The sequence below is a fragment of the Eptesicus fuscus genome, chromosome 13 (genome assembly GCF_027574615.1).
Source record: "Eptesicus fuscus isolate TK198812 chromosome 13, DD_ASM_mEF_20220401, whole genome shotgun sequence".
NCBI lineage: Eukaryota > Metazoa > Chordata > Mammalia > Chiroptera > Vespertilionidae > Eptesicus > Eptesicus fuscus.
In genome coordinates this window covers 42,297,267-42,317,645 of record NC_072485.1, presented here as the reverse complement: position 1 = coordinate 42,317,645, position 20,379 = coordinate 42,297,267, and the positions used below count along the sequence as shown (strand labels likewise).

General features: G+C 48.7%; 2 protein-coding genes and 1 pseudogene across 17 annotated transcripts in view; 2 read left to right on the top strand and 1 right to left on the bottom strand.

Moving 5' to 3' along the window:
- Positions 1-1,340, top strand: part of RHOG (ras homolog family member G) — a 12,501-nt gene extending 11,161 nt beyond the window's left edge. For all 3 annotated transcript variants that reach the window (XM_054724677.1, XM_054724678.1, XM_028158173.2), the window contains one exon: positions 118-1,340. In XM_054724677.1, the coding sequence (XP_054580652.1) occupies positions 186-761 (576 nt within the window). In that variant the 5' untranslated portion in view covers positions 118-185 and the 3' untranslated portion in view covers positions 762-1,340. The remainder of the gene's footprint in view (positions 1-117) is intronic.
- Positions 1-20,379, bottom strand: part of PGAP2 (post-GPI attachment to proteins 2) — a 20,611-nt gene extending 232 nt beyond the window's left edge. Inside the window, exons 1-9 of one of the 14 annotated variants that reach the window (XM_054724672.1) lie at positions 20,258-20,376; positions 18,335-18,430; positions 17,284-17,447; positions 15,240-15,260; positions 12,005-12,179; positions 3,999-4,093; positions 3,748-3,854; positions 3,044-3,152; positions 1,950-2,864 (exon numbers count right to left, since the gene is read on the bottom strand). In XM_054724672.1, the coding sequence (XP_054580647.1) occupies positions 2,734-2,864; positions 3,044-3,152; positions 3,748-3,854; positions 3,999-4,093; positions 12,005-12,179; positions 15,240-15,260; positions 17,284-17,380 (735 nt within the window). In that variant the 5' untranslated portion in view covers positions 17,381-17,447; positions 18,335-18,430; positions 20,258-20,376 and the 3' untranslated portion in view covers positions 1,950-2,733. Of the gene's footprint in view, positions 1-1,949; positions 2,865-3,043; positions 3,153-3,747; positions 3,855-3,998; positions 4,252-5,882; positions 6,114-7,822; positions 8,008-12,004; positions 12,180-14,361; positions 14,380-14,405; positions 14,424-14,862; positions 14,971-15,234; positions 15,261-17,283; positions 17,448-18,334; positions 18,431-20,257 lie in introns of those variants that run through there. The other 13 variants (XM_054724666.1, XM_028158167.2, XM_054724665.1 and 10 more) reach the window with 13 other exon arrangements.
- Positions 16,344-16,520, top strand: LOC114234590 (U2 spliceosomal RNA; annotated as a pseudogene).

The window sequence follows — 20,379 nt, the reverse complement described above, 5'->3', positions numbered from 1 at the left end:
TGATAGGATTATAAGATGGTGTCAGGTTAAGAAAACAGAAGGTCATTTCCCTCTGTGTGCCCCCATTCTTTCGTTCCAAGAGTGTCCTGACCAAGTGTCCCTCTCCTCTGTTCATAGGTCATTGCATCCAGAGGGGCCCAGAAGGGGAAGGAGGCAGTGCCTCCACTGCAGCAGCTGCACCCACAATGCAGAGCATAAAGTGTGTGGTGGTGGGCGATGGGGCTGTGGGCAAGACATGCCTGCTCATCTGCTACACAACTAACGCCTTCCCCAAGGAATACATCCCCACAGTGTTCGACAATTACAGCGCCCAGAGCGCAGTTGATGGGCGCACGGTGAACCTGAACCTGTGGGACACAGCGGGCCAGGAGGAGTACGACCGCCTCCGCACTCTCTCCTACCCTCAGACCAACGTCTTTGTCATCTGTTTCTCCATCGCCAGTCCACCCTCCTATGAGAATGTGCGGCACAAGTGGCATCCGGAGGTGTGCCACCACTGCCCTGATGTGCCCATCCTCCTGGTAGGCACCAAGAAGGACCTGAGAGCCCAGCCTGACACCTTGCGGCGCCTCAAGGAGCAGGGCCAGGCGCCCATCACACCGCAGCAAGGCCAGGCACTGGCCAAGCAGATCCATGCTGTGCGCTACCTCGAGTGCTCGGCCCTGCAGCAGGATGGCGTCAAGGAAGTGTTTGCTGAGGCTGTCCGGGCTGTGCTCAACCCCACACCGATCAAGCGTGGGCGGTCCTGTGTCCTCTTGTGACCCTGGCACTCAGCTTGGAGGCTGCCCCTGCCCCCCCCACCAGTTGTGCCTTGGCGCCTTGTCTGCCCCCAGCTGTGCCTTGTGCCTTAAAGACTAATTCTGGCACCCCTTGCCAGGGGGCTCCCTGAATGCCTGTTTTCCTTAAGGAGGCCCATGGGGAAAGGGGCTTTGGGTCCCAATCTGCTTGGGAATACCAGATATTCTTGAGAGCTCACCCAGGCCAAGGTTGGACCCTTCCCCAAGAAGCCAACCCAGTGCCCCCACCCCCCTCCCCCATTTTTCCCTACTGACCAGTTGATCCAGCTTTCTACACAGATGTTGCTGCCTATTGTGGTGCCTTCTCTCAGGTTAGGAGCTCTTAGCCATCCCTAACCTCTCCCTTGCTGCTCTTCGAATTGCTCCCCCCCTCAAGATGCTCTCCCTTCCCCAATGAAGGAACCACAAAATCCTGAGAAGATGAATGTGCCCTAACTTGTCTCCATGTGCCCAGGCCTTATGCATTGCTGACTGACTCAGCCCCCACCCCACCCCTCAGGCTCCTACCCCCATCAGCATCAATAAAACCTCCTGTCTCCAGTGGCCCCGGCTCCTCCCTGTGTGCAGAACATTGGGGGTTGGGCAGGGGACAGGCATGGGCTAGGGCTCCCCAGAGACTGGGAGCCTTTTGTTTCCTGTAAGAGGGGACAGAAGACAATAGGCTTCATTGTGGCCCCCCCACCACCCAATTTCTCTAACAAAGCTCTGGGCTCCCTTAGAGGGGCCAGTCTTGCTATGGGGCCCAGCCACAGATTCTATAGTAGACTGGGATGCAAAGGATAGGCTCAGAGAGAGGTAGAGAGCCATCACCCTGCAGGCAGGTGTTCTCAGTGGTCTTGCATCTGAGCTGTTTACATCCCCAAAGGGAAAGATCTTTACTGGCAGTTGGGGCTAGAACTCAAGCCTTTACCTCCACCCAAGACTCCCAGGTATCAGCTTCCAGGCCTGGACCCATTACAAGGATAGCTCAGTTACTTCTGCTCACCAAAATTGGGGCTTAGGTCAGCCACAGGAGACTCCAGGCCTTAGGAGGTAGTGGGGCACCATGTGGAATCATAACCTACCATGGATTTATTCCCTCCCTCCTTGGAGCTTGTCCTCACCTCAGTTCCATTAGAGATAAGCCCAAAGACAAGCAAGCCTAGCCCAGACTGTTGGCAAAAAAATTTATTTTCCTTTGAAATAAAATGTACAATCTAAAGAGCTCAGAGCCTGGGATAGGAGGGAGGTTGGGGAAGGGGCACCAGTTGGGGTTGGAATCTGCCTCTGGCCCTTCCACCCCACACTTTTGCCAAGGAGGATGAGTCTGTAAGCCAGAGATTTCAGAAGGGAAGAGAAATATATGCTGTGCCAGTGCTTTTTCTGGAGCAGTCAGCCTTCGGGTACAGATCACCACCTCCACAAGGTGATATCAGAAGCACGGACTGGCAGAGCCCTTGGAAATCATGCAGCCTGCCCACCCCCATCATCAGAGATGAAGTCAGGACTAGACCATCTGGGCAGGGTATGCAGAGAAGATTATTAGAGACATGAGCCAAGTGAATGACCACAGGAAGACAATGGCTGTGGTTTTCAGGTGGCAGCCACTGCTCAGTGGTCCCTGACCTCAATGAGAGGTGGCTATGTTAAGGCCAAGAACCAGATGGTGGTTATGAATCTCAGGGCTTTTTTTAGCACCAGATGGAGCTCTCCTGCCAACTCAGCTTCTTGGGGCTTCTCAGTAAGGGTGATGCTGCTTGAAGGTCCTGTGCCTTCACATGGTGTGGGGAAAAGGAGATGCCGTAGAGCTGGGTAAAGCCATGTCCTGTGCCCTTCCTCCTTCTTCCCTCCCCCACTTCAGTAGGGCCCAGAGAGGACACAGAAGGTAGGGAAGGCCAGAGTGGTTATCTCGTTTCTAGTTTCTGAGCAGTGGGCCTCCTCTGCAGGAGAGAAGGGTTTAGAACCGCTTTTCCTCAGGCAGGGAGGTAATGAGAAGCTCCTTGTTCCCGAAGTCCCACCAGGCTGTCATGTGGAATGCCATGTTGGTTAGGACAACAGTGTATTCCAGGATGGCAAAGATGGTGTACACTGTTTTGAGGATACAAGGAAGGGCATGGTGAGCCTCCTGTCCCCACCTCCCCCCTGACCTGGGGCCTCTTGATAAGTCACCACCACTACAGCACTACACAGGGAGCACACCACCGTATTGCATACTATAGGAAACACAATTGTCCTGTGACCGTCTATGGGTCCTAGTCTGGTCTCACCTCCAGCCTCACAATACATGTTGTGCCGAAAGTAGACAGCCAGCGCCGTGAAGAAGGAGACGAAGTTGATGACGAAGAGCCGCTGTTTCCAGTTGTAGGACTTCTGATCCTATAAGATAGGCTGTCTGATGACTCTGCAGCTTGTTGGATATGTGTCAGTGGCCTCCCCTGTTAACCCCAACTCCTAAGGACCGGTCTCCCCAACCTTGGTCATGGAAGGGGGCACAGGCAGGGGCAGCAGGAATGATGGGCATGTTGACATCCCTGCATTTGGGGTATAATGGGGCCAAGGAGCAGTGGTGTCCCTGCCCCTCCCACTTTGGGAAGATGGACTATGAAAGTTACTCGGAGTCAACCAACCAATCCAACACCTCCAGATACTGGGAAGAAAAAGGGTGTATGTGTGTGTGTGAGTGTGTGTGTGTGTGGGGGGGGGGCAATTGTAATTATTACAGACCACAGACCCTGACATGTCTTCCTAACCCATGCCCCTCATTCTACCTCCATTTGGAGCCTCAATCTCCTCTCTTCTCCAGTCTCCCATACTACCCAATTCTGACCAGTTACCCTCCCCTTATCCTCAGCCAAGATTCCAATTAGAACTCCAGTTCCCATCTCACCATTAACCGCATGCAGAGGACAGGTCTCCTTGATTGTCCTCTGTGCGCCTGGAGCCCCAGGACTACCCTAGGTGTAGACTGTACCTCCTGACTTACTGTGTGCTTCTTGGTCAGCCGCCAGATAATACAGGTGAGGAGCATGTGACTGAGGGATGCTGCGATGAACACAATGAAAGCGTTTTCGTGGATAGCTGGAGGGAGAGAGGAGGGTTGGGAGCGCTCATTGCAGGAAGCACCCAAACCCTACATCCGAAGGTCGGAGTAAGGGAGGGGCAGGGGCATCCCCTCCCAGAACCCTTCCTTCCCCACTCTCCTTCCCTCCTCAGGTCACCCACTGAAGTCCTCGGAAGAGGAGACATAGGTGAGCACTAGCAGCGCGAGGTTCTCGATGATGTTGAGGATGAAGTTGAGCCGGCAAAGCAGTTGGTAGCTAGGACACGGGGAGTTGCAGCTGAGGTAGTGGTTCCAGTAGGCGAAGGCCACCATGAAGCGGGGTGCCGAGTGCAGGCCGATGCAGAAGCGCCACACGTAGCGCTGGGGCACCTCCCCACCAATGGCAGAGCTCACCGAAGGCAGGTAATTGGGCACCTAGAGAGTTGTGACCCATGTGGGCACTGGCCCTTGCCACACCCACCCACCTGGAGATCCTTCTCTCCATCTAATCAACCTGGCCCTCAGAAGGCTGTGCTCCAGAAAGGCCTCCTTCAGGTACCCACAGAGCTCTCCTTGGAGACCTCCCTTTTCAGGTCCCAGCTCCCCAAAGTGCTTGTGCAGGGGCATATGTGACCTCCATCTCCCTATACATGGAACCTACACATGACTGGGAAAGCTGTAGACAGGTTCAGAGACACTGAGCCAGTAGCGAAAGGCCCTGAGAGGTTCCATGAACCCGGGACCCCAGATTCAGTCCCATGACAGGGATGGGTCAGAGACCATCTGAGCTTCCTTGGGACAGTGCTGGATTCACTGCCCAACTGAACTGTTCCCCTGACTGTTTTCTGGGCAGGTGTGCCTAAGTGGTAGAGATACTGTGAGATACTGGGGGAGCTGCCCAGAAGGGAACCCCAACCCTGATCATGTTTAAGAGCATGATGCTCCTAACCTGTGGTAGTTACCCTGATCTTGTACATCTCTCCCATCCATCTTTCTCAAAAATGGGTTTCCTCATTCCTTAAGGAATTAGAGCATAATTTTTTCAAGTTGAGGAAGGAGGAGGAGATAATACACAACTGCAAGGATTTCTGTGTTGAAATGGGAGGGTGACAGAGTGGGAGATGAGTAACAGTAGCTTCTATGGGGACAAGAAAGCCAGGAGGCTCTCTTGGACTCGAGGGCCTGGAGTTGCTTCTGAAACTTCAATATGGATATAACTCACTGGGGACTGTGTGAGAATGCAGAAGGTCTGGAATCTAAAAATCTGCATTTCTAAAAGATTCCAGGACTCTGGAACCTATCAGTCTGTTGCCCACACTTTTCATGGACTTTTTTTAGACTTTCAATAAGGGCCAGAGCAGTGCCAGAGCCCAGAGAGGGAATGACCCTGCTGCGATTATGGTGAGACCAGTCTTCAGAGATGGAGTTTCGCAAGATCCCTTCCTTTTTCCCAATGGAGACATTGACTGGGTCTCCAAAGCCGCTAGTCAGGCACGCATGATGGAGGCAGCTCACAGGGCAGGGATGGGTCTAGAGAAGCACCAGCCAGGGGCTTCATAGCCTTCGCAGAAAAGGAGACGGATTCCCATCAGCACTGTCAGAGGAAACTAAGTGCAAAGCTCTCAGAGAGAGGGTGCTGCTCTCAAGGCCAGGGCTAGAGATACCATAGCTTGAGACCAGGCTCAGATATTCACTCTGGTTATTCAGTGAAGGGGCAGCATGGAGGCTTCAGAGACATACAAACCTGGGTCTGCAGCCCAGCTCTGCCTTCATTAGTAGGATAACATTGAGCAAGCCACTTCACCTCTCTGAGCTTCAATTTCCTCATTGACAAAATAGGGATACTACTACCTACCTTACAGGGTGATTGTGAATATTAAATATAATGTATGCAAAGCATCTACAGTATCTAATACAAGGAATGGCTTTCAGAAGACAAACTTCTCTGAAAAGCCTGCAAATAGGTGGTGAGCTACTATGTAACTATTAATCATGAGATGGCCTACATATGAGGGAGAGGTGGGAGTCCTTCACCAGACACTTCTGAGATCTCCAAGCCTCCTTACTTGACTTTTCTGCCTCTCTGAGTAGGTCCTCTGAGTAGGGTGAGTGGGAGTGTTGCCTTCACTTCCTAGAATATTCATTCTGAAAACTCCTGCCACAATCTCAGCTATTTAAGAGGGACAGGACCAGCCTCTAAAGCTTGAATGGAAGAGCCCAGTGCATTTAAGGGCTCACATCCCCGGCCAATGCTGGGAAACAGGTCAAGAGTAGAGATGGCAGAGCTGGGGAGACACCTGAGGAGGAAGAGAGAATTAGGGCCCTGTGGCTGCCAGTCCTGTCCTTACAAACTCTACCCAGACTAGGGATGAGGACAGAGTTCTAAGAGCAGGAATTGCCTCTCTCATCTCTCTCTCTCTCTTTCTCTCTCTCTCTCAGACACACACACACACACACACACACACACACACACACACACACACACACAATCAAGTACAGATACTCATATACACCACACACACAAGATACCCACTCACCAACTATGCCAGCAACAAGCAACATCAGAAGCTATCAGAAACCAGGTACACAGTTCACCTCAAACCTCACCATGAGCCCAGAGCTAAGGGTACTGAGAGATGGGAACATAACCCCTTCCCCCAAGAATAGAAACCCTTTGGTCTGGAGGAAATAGCTTAGTGGATCTGTGGCAGAGCAACAGGGCAGAAATGCACATGATTATAAAGGGAGGGTGCCCAAAATATTCCCTGTCTTAGCATCTCACTTTTTATCATTAGAGATTCATATTTCTGGCCTCAGATAAAAGTTTCCTGAAATTATGAATCACTTTCCTATTTACCTTACTGCACCATGCCGCTTGCCAACTGGTCAAAAACTCCCACTCCTGTCATTTCCACTTTCTATTCTCTAGACTCCATCCCTCCTGTTTATCCTTACAGTCCCCATCTTAGCTCTCATCTCCCAGTAGCATGAGCTATTGTACTAGCCTCCTCACTGGTCTCCCTACTCTTGTCGCCTGCCATCCTTTCAGGGGCAGATTGGTCTTCTCAACCACAAAAATGATCATGTCCCTTTCCTGTTTTTTTTTTTTCTTTTTTTCTTTCCCCCCTTCCTCTTTCCTGTGTAAAATCTTTCCAAAGCTTCCCATTGCCTTCTGGATAAAATCAAGTTATCAGCCCCATCCCTCCACCCCCAAAGTTGTCAGCCTGGCATTCACAAAGATTCTTCTTCACCCCACAGCAACAATGCCCCCTCAAGGAAGGAAGTCTTCCCCAGTGTCCAAGCTAGGTTATGTGCTTCCTCTGGGCCCTGCTATCCCTGTCTTCCCTTTTATCACAAAAGGAGTCCTATCTCACCGTGTAGTGACTGGGTCTAGGACTATTTCCTGTATGAATGAAATGCTAAGGGCAAGTCCATGTTCAATTCAATGCCCCTGACACAGAACCTCTACTCCTAGGTCCTCAACAAAGGCCTGGTGGACTGCTCCTGGAGGCAGGAAGTCCACCTAGGTTTCTAGCTGGCAGAGCTCTGAGTGGATACAGGGAGGCCAGACATAGAATCCAAGCTAGAATATCCCATAGCAAGGCTTGGGGTCCTCTTAGGTCAGGCCCCCAGTCTTAGCTATAGCTGTTACTTCTAGCTCCTGGCCTCATCTTACTTCTTCAGTCCTGGATTCCCTTTCAGTCTGGTCTTTCTTCACTCTCCTTCTCCCTCTCATGATCTCTCTTACCTATTCCCACCCTCTTCCCTTCACCCTTTCCCTCTTGCTCCCTTGCACTCCCTATAATCCTCTTCTACTCTTGGAGGACTGTGACTCTTACTTTCTGAGTCTCTCCCTCAAACCCCCATAACTCTGACTTGCCCCCACCAGCCTTTTATCTCTTTCCCCTCTCTCTAACCCTCCACCTTCTCACCTACTCTCTGATTTTTCCCTTATCTCCATCTCCCAACCTGGCCCTGGCCCAGTGCTGGGGAGCATGGCACTCACCCCACAGTCAGTGGCCACCGTGTACTCAAAGTGGAACATCAGGGACCAGATGATGCAGAAGAAGAAACCGAACGCAGGGAAAGTGATGAGCCACCCTAGCATGGCTGTGAAGCGAAGCCGGAAGATGGTCCCATCAGGGTCCAAGGGCTGGGAGGCCGCAGAGAACATCTTGTAGGAACTGGTGCCTAGGCAGGGCAAGGGATACAACATAGGGCCTGGTGGGATAGCAAGGCCTGGGAAAGTGGGGCCTTTTCCAGAGCTACTCGGGGTATAGAAAAGAGCCAAAAGAGAAGAAGAACATAAGGAAAAAAGAAAAATAGTGCAGAAGAGAAGGAGGTGCAGAGGGAGATGAGGTAAGAGCAGCAGAGATAGACAGTGTCAGGTTTTAGGAATCCCCATGGCACACTGATCCTATACAGCCACTCTTGAAGGGTCTGGAAAATAGAGGTTCCTAGTGGACAGGAAAGCTCTGATGGCCCACCTCATCCTCACTACCTTCATTCCCATCAGAAGGGTCAAAGGTGGAAGGGCTCCCACAGAATGGGAGACTGAGACCCAGCACTATGCCAGGATCAATCATTAGGACTAAGGCCTTTTGCCACCTGACAGCTTAAGGCTCCAATCAAGGCTTTCTACAGGTCAAGGATCCTAGACAAAGAACCCTATCTCACACTGGCCCAAGCCCTCCCACTGACCCTGTCTGACCACATTCCAGCTCTTTATCCAAGTTCAACTAGGAACAGTGGGCGTGCCCCAGACCTACTTCAATGGGACCACAGGCTACCAGCCATCCCACCCCCAGGCTCGGAATGATCCAAGCCTCAGGCCAGTAGTATACCCTGATCCCAAGGTACCAGGGTCCCTCTGAGGCCCAGACTTCTATTTCCTTTCTCTCTAAGAAGACCATGTCACCCACTTTAAGGTTTACAGGAATCTGAGGATCATGGAAACCTTGTTGGACCACACCCAGGACAGACAGACCTAGACCCAGGAAACTGGGCTGCTTCTGCTCCCTTCTCCCTCTAGGCAAAGAACTCCCTTTCCACCCCCTACTGCCCCAACCACCATGACCTCTCAAGTTAGGCTCCCTTCAGGGAAGGGGCGAGGGAGGGGAGATTAGACAAAGATGATTTTGTATTAAAATGCCTAAAACCAAATCTCCCCTTGGGACTCATACCTCCCTCCATTAGGGAACCCCAGTCCATTAGTCTAGCTCACCATCAGGAATTGGGACAGGGGAAGGGCTGGGGGAGGGAGGGGTGCACTGAGCAACACTCACACTGGGTGCTGAAGGGTCCGGAGCTTGGGTTGAGGACTTTAGCCAGACTGAGACTGTTTTAAGACTAAAGGGTCCCACCCCCAGCTCCTCAGGGCCGGCCTTCCCACCCACAGAGTGCCCGGATCTCCACGCCTGCTCAGGCAGAGAGCCTTCCTAGGACCAATAAGGCCACGTCATAAATTTTGGAACACTCTGAAAAGGTAAGAAGTGATAGTGGCTAAGGTCAGCCCACAACAGCTTCCTTGTCAGGGATTGGGGGTGGGGAGTTTGTCTAGTGATACAGGTAGGTTTCTGGAAAGGGAAAAGTAGAAAACAGAATAGGATTTCACCATTTTTTGTTGGAATAGGAATGAGTATGTTGTGGGCCCCATTAGAGAGCTAATCTTAGGATAATAGATTCATGATCCAGAAGAGATCTAGACAGGCCTGAATATGAGCTATCAGTGTCTAGCCTGGACAGATGCAGAAACAGCTATTGGCAGCTCAGGCTGCATTAAGAGAGGCCTAACAGCCTATAATAGGAAAGGAACAGTCCTGTTTTCGCCTGTACTGCCCAGTCCATATGAAGTCCTATGCCCAGATTAGGGCTTAGCATGGAGAGAACAGTGACCAATAATGCCTGAAGGAACTAGAGTTATGCTACCTAAGAGTAGACTCACGGACTCCCATCTCTGCAGGGCTGGCTGGAAACCAGGAGGAAAGAGTAGCTCTAAGTAGCTCCTGAAGCAGAGATTCCCCAAGAAGAGAGTGTATGCTCACTGTAAGAGTGAGCTTGCTAATTGTTAGCTACTAAGCCTCGTTAGAATAGGCTGCCTGGGGAGGAAGAAAACTCCGCATCATTGGGGATGTGCAAGCAGAAGTAAAGTCATCTAATTATAGATATGTTAAACTAAGGTTACTTCTTTCATTCCTAGGGTTGGCCATTCCTTGGAAATTCAGGGTGAAAAATTCAGAGCCTATACAAAAATCCCCAGGGAGATCCAACATGGTAATCCCAGGGAGTAGGAACATAATACCCCCAGGGTTGCTAGGCCTAGTTCTGCCCAGTGGGACCAGAACTACCCCTCCTACAGCTACCTATAACTTATCTACATAACCATTATGCCAAGAATGGGGCATAGATAGGCCAGATATGCCGAGGTTATTGTTCCCATTAGCCCTTGGAGCCAGCCATGAAGGGCAGAACAAACAGCCTACATTTAACTCCATATGCTGTACAAATATTATGATTTTCTGTACCGGACTATGACTGCATTATACCACGCCTTCCTTTTCCCAGAGCACTGGGCTGGGGGTCTTATTCACTTATTCAACAAATACTGATTCAGATGTAGTGCTCACCTTCAAGGAGCGTGCATTCTGGTGGGGAAGATACACAAATATAAGGTGATACAACTGTGTGAGGGAGTGGTTAAATTTGCCCCAAGGAAGCTGAAGAAGGCTTTTTGGAGGAGGATACACCTCAGCAGGATGTTGCAGAATGAAGAGGAGTTGGCCAGGGTAATAGAAACATTTGATGTATTATCTAAGGTGAGAAGTAGATCTTGGAACTAGGACCCCCTTAGATCACCTGGTCACTCTCTTTCATCTAGTTCTGTTTTTTTCTGATAGCTCCCAGCCTGGTTTTTATCCGACTGGCTACCCATTGCTCAAGACCCATGATTATCCATTGACAAATCAAGAGGGAAAACTCTAGGTCCTATGAACAAAAGAAGTGCCCCACCTCTATCCCCAGCCAGACTCCACTGCTAGTCACAGCCCTTTTTCTGGAGCAAATGCTCTTTATAGGACTGGGAGTCTTCAGAGCTCTTGCTGACAGGGCTAATGCAAAATGTCCAGGCCCTACCTCTTTTCTACTTAGAGCACATAGGTAAATTCCTCCCCTGTTCTGTCTTCCACCCTGACAATTTCCTTCTCCTCCTCTTCCTTCTGCTCCTCACCCTTAACATTTCATAAATCATCTTCTTATTCTTCCTCTACCCGGAGCTCTATACTAGTAGACATGGGGAAACTGAGGCTCAGTATTGTTGTCTCAGGTAATATACAGAGTCAGTGGATAAACTAGGAGTATGACAAAAGTAAACACAGGTCTCACCCCCTTTACTCCAATATCCAATAGAGAAAGAATTATCACATCTTTCTTCCTGGCCCAGCATCCCATATTGCTGTCCAGAGGGTACATGGCCATCTAGGAAAACTCAGAGGGCCTGGGACCTACCGTATTTTCTGGCGTATAAGACGACTTTTTAACTCAGGAAAATCTCAAAAGTCGGGGGTCTTATACGCCGGAAAATATGGTATTTGGGTTTTAAGCAATCTGATATACATTGTCAGAGATTTTTCTAACCTACCGTATTTTCTGGCATATAAGACCCCCGACTTTTGAGAAGATTTTGCTGGGTTAAAAAGTCGTCTTATATGCCGGAAAGTACGGTACCTCATAACACAGACTCATAATCAGATCCCCATCCAGACAGGCACAAATACAGTCTCTCTCACACACATACTCAACTCAAAGCCATTATAGTCACGTCCCTTACAGTTACACACACATACACACAATTACATTCCCATAGAAACAAGCACAAGCCCACAGTGCCACATTAAGAAGCTCCAAATGCCCTCTAGCCTAGTCCTGTTCTCTCTCCACCCCCCAGAAACTCTGGGTCTCCTGAATTTGCCCCTCTATGAAGGATTGGGTTCTGCTACAGCTGCCCAACTTCAGCCCCCAGCCCCCAGAAACCTCCATGAAAGGTAGAGGGAGACTAATCCTTGTGACCTCAATTTGCAGGCAACCCCCCAGCATCCCAGTATGTTTAATGGATCCCACTGCTAATCCTGTTACAAAAGAACCAGGATCCAAAATAAATCCAATATGAGGTATCAGTGCCCCCAATCCCTACCCCACAGTGTGTAGCCGTAGTCTCCTTGAAGTGGAAGAGCAGGGACCAGAGGATGCAGAAGAGGAAGGCGACAAGTGGACAGCAGACTGTGACCAGGGCCACCATGGTGAAGCGGAGCCGGACCAGGGTCCCATCCCGGTCCAGTGACAGTGGAACCTGGTACATCTTGTCAGACCTGGGGATGGAGTGGTGTGCTGTCAGGGCCCAAGGAAGCAAGGTGAAGTCAGCTCTAGTGCTCAGTCCTCAAAAAAGGAAGCCAGTTAGCCTCTAAGCTTGGACAGCTCCTGTCCTGGATGAGGAAGACTGACTGACTTGGAAACCCAGAATTTTTACCCTCAATTTCAGAGGACAGTGAACCAGACCTGTGCCGCCTTGAAACTTGAATAGATTGGGATCTCCTCTTCCCTAAGCCTAGGACTATAGGAACTGGTTTAACTAGTCTCTTATTGCAGGAACCAACCCTAAAGCCTTCTAGCAGGCAGAAAGGTCCATCTCTCTCCCCCAAGTCCTTGAGCTTTCATGCTTCAGGGCCTCCCATCAGCTCTCACTGCTTTACCCACTGGCCCAGGGTCCCTCTGCAACCTTAGTCCCTTCCCAAGCTCTGTGTGCCTGCACCACAATCCACAGCAGCAAGGACTCCATGGAAACCAACAGAACCTCTGACTCCCTACTTGTCCCCACCTGCTGCCTCACATGCTCTGAGTGTGAAAGGCTTTGCAGAGTCAGGCCTGGTGCTGACATGGGCTTGCTGTTTGCTGAAGAAAGCTGCCTATTCAGCTTCTGGGGGCTTGCCAGTGCCCAGGGGCCTGTCCACCCCCTCTGGATAGAAGGTAAGGGCTCCTGAGGATTGTGACTTCCTGCTCAGATGAGGTTATCTAAGGTCAGAAATTATAATAGCCGAATATACAGCAGCAATCCTAGCCCAGAACCCCCTGTATAGAGAAGAAGAAGCTGAGACAAAGAGAAGGAGCAGGAACCTGCTCAGGGCCACAGAGTCACAAACTGCAACTCTGGTCTTCATTGACCCCCTACCTCTTAGGCCAGAGATCTTGGCAGAAAGGTCAAGTTAGAAGGGGAGGGAGAAAGAGTGCCTGTCTATAAAAGGAAGAAAGGTAAAAACCAAATCCTATATGGATGAGTCATCCCTGTTCCCATTGTAAAGACAGAGAAACCAAGACACAGAGAGAAGGCCCTTCCTCAAAGCAATATGCTGACCAGAGGAAAAGCCATCCTCACCACTTAGACTTCTTGTTGCCAAACTAGGGCTGGTTCCAGATACATAAATAACTTACTCTTCTGGACTCAAGCCTCACCAGATGAAGTCCCAACTCTTCTGGGCTCCACCCACAGGACTCTCCCTTCTAGTCCCACCCTCCGGAAGAACCTGACTGCCATAGGCGCCTCCTGGCCTTCCGGAACCAGCCAGGAAAATACACTTCCACACTGTCATCTATCTTCTCCGCCCATCTCTCTGCTAGGCCCTGTCAGGCAGCCTATCCCAACTTCTCAAACTCCTTTCTTCCTTTAGGGGCTAGGAGTCTCTCAGGGGAGTAGGAAGTGGCTCTGGTGAGCCTCCCCAATCAAACACATTCCTTGGATCATCCAAATAGACTGAGTCCCTCAAGGCCCTGGAAAGGGAACACCTTCCCCACCCAGACCAAATCCAGATTCTGTGCATGAATCCAGATTCTTCCTGAAGCCATTTGCTACAGATCCCTCTGGAACCACGGGGTCCCAAACTGAACACTGGATCCTCAAGGAATAAAAAGTTATGAAAGTTACTGCTCAAAGCAGGGGGTGATAAGGATGTTGTAAGAACAGGCTGTTCCACTTCTTCAAGATATGCATGGCCTCCTTTTTTAGCTGTGTGACCTTGGGCACGTCACCTAACCATTCTGGGCCTATTTCTACAATTGTTCAACATGGGGATCATGTTGTTTTAGATAAGACCATTCCAACTTGGACATTCAACTCCTCCAGAACAGTGAGCTCACTACCTGAAGGTCAGCTGTTCAGCCCCAGTTAGCTCTAACTTCCTCGTAGGTAATTACTTCGTTGAAAACAGCTTTCTTAGGAGTACCCCTACCGCATCTCAAGGGTCTCTAAAGATCTTCTCAGCTTCCAGTCCTAATCCACAGTTACTAGATGCCTTCTGAATCTAGGCACTACATATAATTTCTTTTACTCCTCACTATAATTCTATGAGGTGGGCACTATGGCCGGTATTTATTTCCATTTTACACAATAGTAAAGGCTCAGGGAGGCTAAAAGCATTTGCTCAAGAGCACATGCTAATAACTGTCAGCTGAGATTTGAAACTAACATATTGGATTCCAAGTCCTCGCCCCCTCCAACACCTGCTTTTTGTGTGTGTCTTTTTGTTGTTGTTGTTAATCCTCACCTGAGGATATTTTTTCCATTGATTCTTAGAAAGAAAGAAAAAAAAACATCAATATGAGAGGTTGCCTCCTGCATGGGGGCCAGGGATAGAACCTGCAACTGAGGTAGTGCCCTTGACCTTGACCAGCCCACGGGAATCTAACCCAGACCTTTCAGTCCGCGGGCCCATGCTCTAACCACTGAGCCACCGGCTGGGTGGCAACACAAGCATTTCCAGGCACCTATGGAGGAATGCGGAACAGGAGTCCATGTGGTGTTAAGAAGGGAGAGCTCAGCCTCTGCACACCCAGCCCCAGATAGGGGAAAGGGGTCAGCTCAGCAAGGCAGGACAGCAGCAGTTCCTGGGTAGGGACCAGGACTCTGAGTTAGGGACGGGGCCCTGCGGAGGCTGAACCACGTGGCCCAGTTCCCCCAACTGGGACTGCCCAGCGGTCCAGCACACCCATCCCCATACTCACCAAGGCTGCGGCTGCGAGGAGCCCGCACTAGCGCAGGCCAGGAGCGGAGGGGTCTGGGGACCCGGAGGGTAGCCCAGACCCGGCCGGGAGGCAGGGGGGAGTAGGGGGGAGGAGCGGCGGGGAGGGGAGTGGGACGGTGGGGGCGGGGCCGGCGCGCTTGGGGCGGAACTTGGGAAGGAAACTGCGCCCAGATCCTCTGCTGGCTCCTCCCCGCTTCTGCAGACCCAGGCCCTGGGCTCTTCTCCTTAATCTGGTGTCCCCTCAAGCCATGCCTCTCTAGCCCTCCTCTGTTCCACTAATTCCGGATGCGTGGGGACAGCCGGAAGAGCCCTGTACAACGGGTTTGACCCATTGGGTAAGCCGCCTAGTTACCTTACCTCTCCACTGCGTTCCATCACCTGTTGAAAGAACAGAAGATTAATTCAGCAAAGCCCCGAATTCTCTCATTTCTTGACCCCAGTCTCTCCTTCTCCCCATTCTAGCCGAATTATCCAGCCTCACCCCTCTAAAACATTAAATCAGTTTTGTCCCAACCTTGGTCCCAAACTTTGTTACCCAGAGCCGATTTGGGGAATTTCAGCAAAGAGAAGGGCACCTGACAGGTAATGAAATCCAGTGAGGCCCACCCCAGAAACTCTGGGCCAAAGCTATTCCCGCCTTTGATCAGGAGAGGGCGCCCTGCCCTGTCAGACAGAGCCTAGAGGATCTCCAGCCCCAGCCCTGGTTTCTCCCCCGATGAAAGAAAGGGTAGATCACCAGAAACCGGCCCCCAGCGTTCCCTCCCCACGCTGACTGACCCATAAAGAAACTTGAGGGAGACTCTTGGCTCCCTTTGCAAAGATCATCCTACCCCAATAGGGAAAGGGATGAAGGGACCAGTAATCCTTCCTGCAAGTGCAATGCCCGTTTTGTCAGAGCACCGACAGGGGTTGGAGGGCCTCTAAGCTAGACACTACCATCACATTTCCCCCCACTTATTAATTTTTTAAAATTTCTTTATTGATTATGGTATTACATATGTGTCCTTATTCCCCCATTCCCCCCATAATTTTTAAAAATTGATTTTAGAGAGAGAGACACATCAAGTTTTGTTGTTCCACCTATTTATACATTCATTGATTGCTTCTTCTTGTATGTGCCCTGACTGGTTTTAACCCACAACCTTGATGTATCTGGATGACACCCTAACCAACTGAGCAATGGGCCAGGCCCACATTTCCCCCCATTTAATCCCCACAGTAATAATTAGCACAGTTTGAGTCCCCTGTGTCCCAGGCACTTTTCTGCTTTTTATGTTATCATATTTAATCCTCATTAAAAACTCTATGAGATAGATACTATTAATATACCCATTTTATCAATGGAAAACAGAAGGTAAAGTTACCTACTCACACAGCTAGTAAATGGCAGAACCAGGATTTTAGACTGGCACATGAGATCCTTTAATCACTATATCCTACAAGGTAGCAAGATCACTCTGCATCACTTCTCGGCCTTTTGGCTAAGATCAAGTATAGTATCTGTTCTTAACAATTTACTATCTGATACGTCCTCTACTCAAGGACAATATATTACATGGATTTTTGGAGCAGGGAGATGGAATAGGAGCTTGCTCCATCACTTTGCCCATTGGCCCAGTATTGCAGTAAAAAAAAAAAAAAAAAAAAAAAGCCCTAACCAGTTTGGCTCAGTGGATAGAGCATCCGCCTGCCAACCGAAGGGTCCCAGGTTCAATTCCGGTCAAGGGCATGTACCTTGGTTTCGGGCACATCCCCAGAAGGGGGTGTGCAGGAGGAGGCTGATTGATGTTTCTCTCTCATCGATGTTTCTAACTCTCTATCCCTCTCCCTTCCTCTCTGTAAAAAATCAATAAAATATATTTTAAAAAACATATATATATTTTATTGATTTTTTACAGAGAGGAAGGGAGAGGGATAGAGAGTTAGAAACATACATCAGCCGCCTCCTGCACACCTCCTACTGGGGATGTGCCCGCAACCAAGGTACATGCCCTTGACTGGAATCGAACCCGGGACCTTTCAGTCTGCAGGCCGACATTCTATCCACTGAGCCCCCGGTTAGGGAAAAATATATTTTTTTAAAATCACCACTTTGCAAATGGGGAAACAGAGACCCCAATTTTTATTAACTTGCCAGAGCTTATTTCATGCATTCACTCTTGTTCATTCACTCAGTGTAGGCCTGCTCTGTGGCAAGCCCTGGGTTGGCCAATGGTGGGGAACCCAGAGATATCTCGGCCCCACTCCTCGAAGAAAGGTGTCTTATTCTCAAAACTACTTTTCTTGACTTTGAATTCTTCCCACCTTCTCCTTTAAGGTCCCTCGGCAAACGAACAATTAATAAAACTTTACTAAAAGACCACTTCCATTTAGTTTCAAAAACTGGATTTAGGTTTTCTACCTTTGGGCTTCGGGTCATCCTCTTTGTTTAGCTCCAACCTACAGATGCCTGCTTCTGGCCCTTGTTCCCTGTCTTGAGCTCTTTCCTGGTCCCACATCTTTATTCTCCCTGTTCATCTGGCTTGGAATGCTTCTTTTCCTCCATCTCAGCAAACTCTACTCTTCCTGTAAAGGTAGTGATTAGCATGACACTTCGGTAATTTAGAAATTCATGTGGTAATTTCTAGAAGACCGATAAAATAATAGAAAAAGAGAATTTTATTTCTAAATTGGCACAGGAGGAAAAACAAAATAATCTGGAAGAATGCAGGAAAGGAGATTTAAATGGCCAACAAACACATAAAAAGATAGTCATCATCATTAGTTATTAGGGAAATGTACATGAAAAGAACAATGAGATGATACTTCACACCCCCAAGGATCGCTATAATTTTTTTTTAAAGGAAAATAACAAGTGTTGAAAGTGATGTGGAGAAATTGGAACCCTCATATAATGCTGGTGGGAATGTAAAATGGTATAGTCACTTTGTAAAACAGTTTGACATTTCCTCAAAAAGTTAAACATAGTTACCATATGACCCTACAATCTACTCCCAGGTATAAATGTATAAATACAAAAGAATTGAAAACATATGTCCATAATGACTTGTACATGAATGTTCATAACAGTATCATTCTTAGTAGCTACAAAATGGAAACAACTCAAATGTCATTCAACTCATGAATGTATAAACAAAATATATCTATAAAATGGAATATTATTTGACCCTGAAAAGAAATGAAGTACTAATCCATGCTACAACACAAATTAACCTTAAAAACATTATGCTAAATAAAAGAAGTCAGACACAAAGGCCATATTATATGGCTCCATTTATATGAAATGTCCATAACAGGCAAATTCATTGAAACAAAGTAGATTAGTAGTTGCCAGGGGCTGGGGGAGGGAGAGATGGAGAATGACTGCTGCCCTAGCCCATCTGGCTCAGTGGATAGAGCACTGGCCTGTGGACCAAAGGATCCAAGGTTGGATTCCGGTCAAGGACACGTACCTTGGTTCAGGCTCCTCCCTGGCCCAGGCCCTGGTTGGGGAGCGTGCAAAAGGCAACCAATCGATGTGTTTTTCTCACATCGATATTTCTCTCTGTCTAAAAATCAATGGAAAAATATCCTCTGGTGAGAATTAAAAAGAAAGAGAGAGAATGACTGCTAACTGATCTGATTTTTAGAGAGAGAGGAAGGGGGAGAGAAATATTGATTTGTTGTTCCACTTATTTATGCATTCATTGGTTGATTCTTGTATGGGCCCTGACCAGGGACAGAACCTGAAACTTTGGCATATTGGGATAATGCTCTAACCAGCTGAGCTACCCAGCCAGAGTATGGGTTTCTATTTGGGGTTATGAAAATGTTCTGAAATTAGATAGTGGTGATGGTTGCACAACCATACGAATATACCAAAAACCTCTGGATTGTAGTACACTTTAAATGGGTAAATTTGAATCATATGTGAATTATGTAATTTCTCATGTGAATTATATCTCAATTTTTAAACAGATCTGGCAAAGAGCTTGGCCTCAATAAATGGCAGTTATTACTACAAAAAAATAAAAAAAATTCTAGTAAAGGAGAGACAGAAACAGAACAGGAAGGATAAGTAGAAAGTATAAAATATTAGATAAAATTACTGAATATACCAATAAATTAACTGCAAAGAACATTATGCTCTAGTTAAAAACCTAATTATATGCTATTTATGAGTATCACCCTTCACTATCAGGAGGAAGGAAATAAACATTTACTTAGTGCTTCTAAGAGCCAAACATGTGGCCAGTCCAGTCCTTTGCAAATTCCATTGTTTTAATTTGGGCACAGCCCATTTCAAATCAATTTGGCATTGATGCCCCAGGAAGAGATGGTGGTGGAGAGGTAATCCTAATAGGCTTTCTGAGCAATCCCTGCTATTTTGTTTGGGGCTCTCAGTCATGAGATCTAGTTTCTAGAACATGTACAACCTTCCCTTTGTAATGTCAGGCTTCTGCTCCAAGCTAGGAACACCAGTGTTAAAGAAAAAGAAAAAAGCCATAGGCCCAAAATGGCATCACTCAGCCTAAAGCCCATACCAAACCTAGATTTAATACCTGATCTACTTGCACTTTCAACCTCTCCCAGAAACATAATCTTAACCAGTATAAAACTTTCTGGCCAAGCACCAGTAAGTGTAATCTGTCACATAGGCCCCCTTTGTCCTCCATAGAAAGAAGCAGTTACATAATAAAAAACCTTCCTCTTCTCCTCCCCCAAAGAAAAGATGTCTTTTGCTAACAGCTTCCTTTACTCGCCCTTCTTCCTATAAAATCCTTCCATTTTGTACAACCCTTCAGAGTGCCCTTCCAGTTGCTAGAGGGATGCTGCCCAATTCATGAATCGCTTTATGAAGTCAACCCGATTTTTAGATTTACGCAGTTGAATTTTGTTTTTAACAACCAAGATGAAGAAAATGCAGCTCTGCCCTCCAAAAGCCCAGGCACATAGACAGCGATGTAATAGGATACAATGTGACAGAGGCCTGCCCAAACATTAACCCAACTTTCTGACAGAGATCAGCAAATGTATCCCAGAGAAGGCGGGAACATTTGAACCAGGACTTTAGGAATAACTGGGGGTTCCTAAAGGACAAGTGGAAAAGAAGTCCTATTCTGAGCCAGTCCCTAGGGCATCTCTGAGCTCATGTCTATTCTAGGGATTCAGAGAGGGAAAGAAAGGTTGTGCTGGGGCTGGCATGGGTCAGGAGACAAGGAGGCCAGGTTTTGAGGCCTCGCAGCAGCTGCAGGCAAGCTACACGGACAGTCAGACCTCCCAGGAGGGTCCTCTAGCTCCGCACGTGGTTTGGCCAGGAAGCGAAGGGAGGTACCGAGGGGAAGCCTTCCCTTCACCGCCCAGGAACTGGGGCAAGGTGAGGGTAGAATAGTTACCATGCCATCCAGTAGCCTTCCCTCTGATTGGCCGAGCTTCAGCAGCCGGGTCTCTCCGCTCCAAGGAAGGGGGCGGAGCCTCTGTATTACGTCACCATTCTTCTCCCACACCCCGTCCAGTG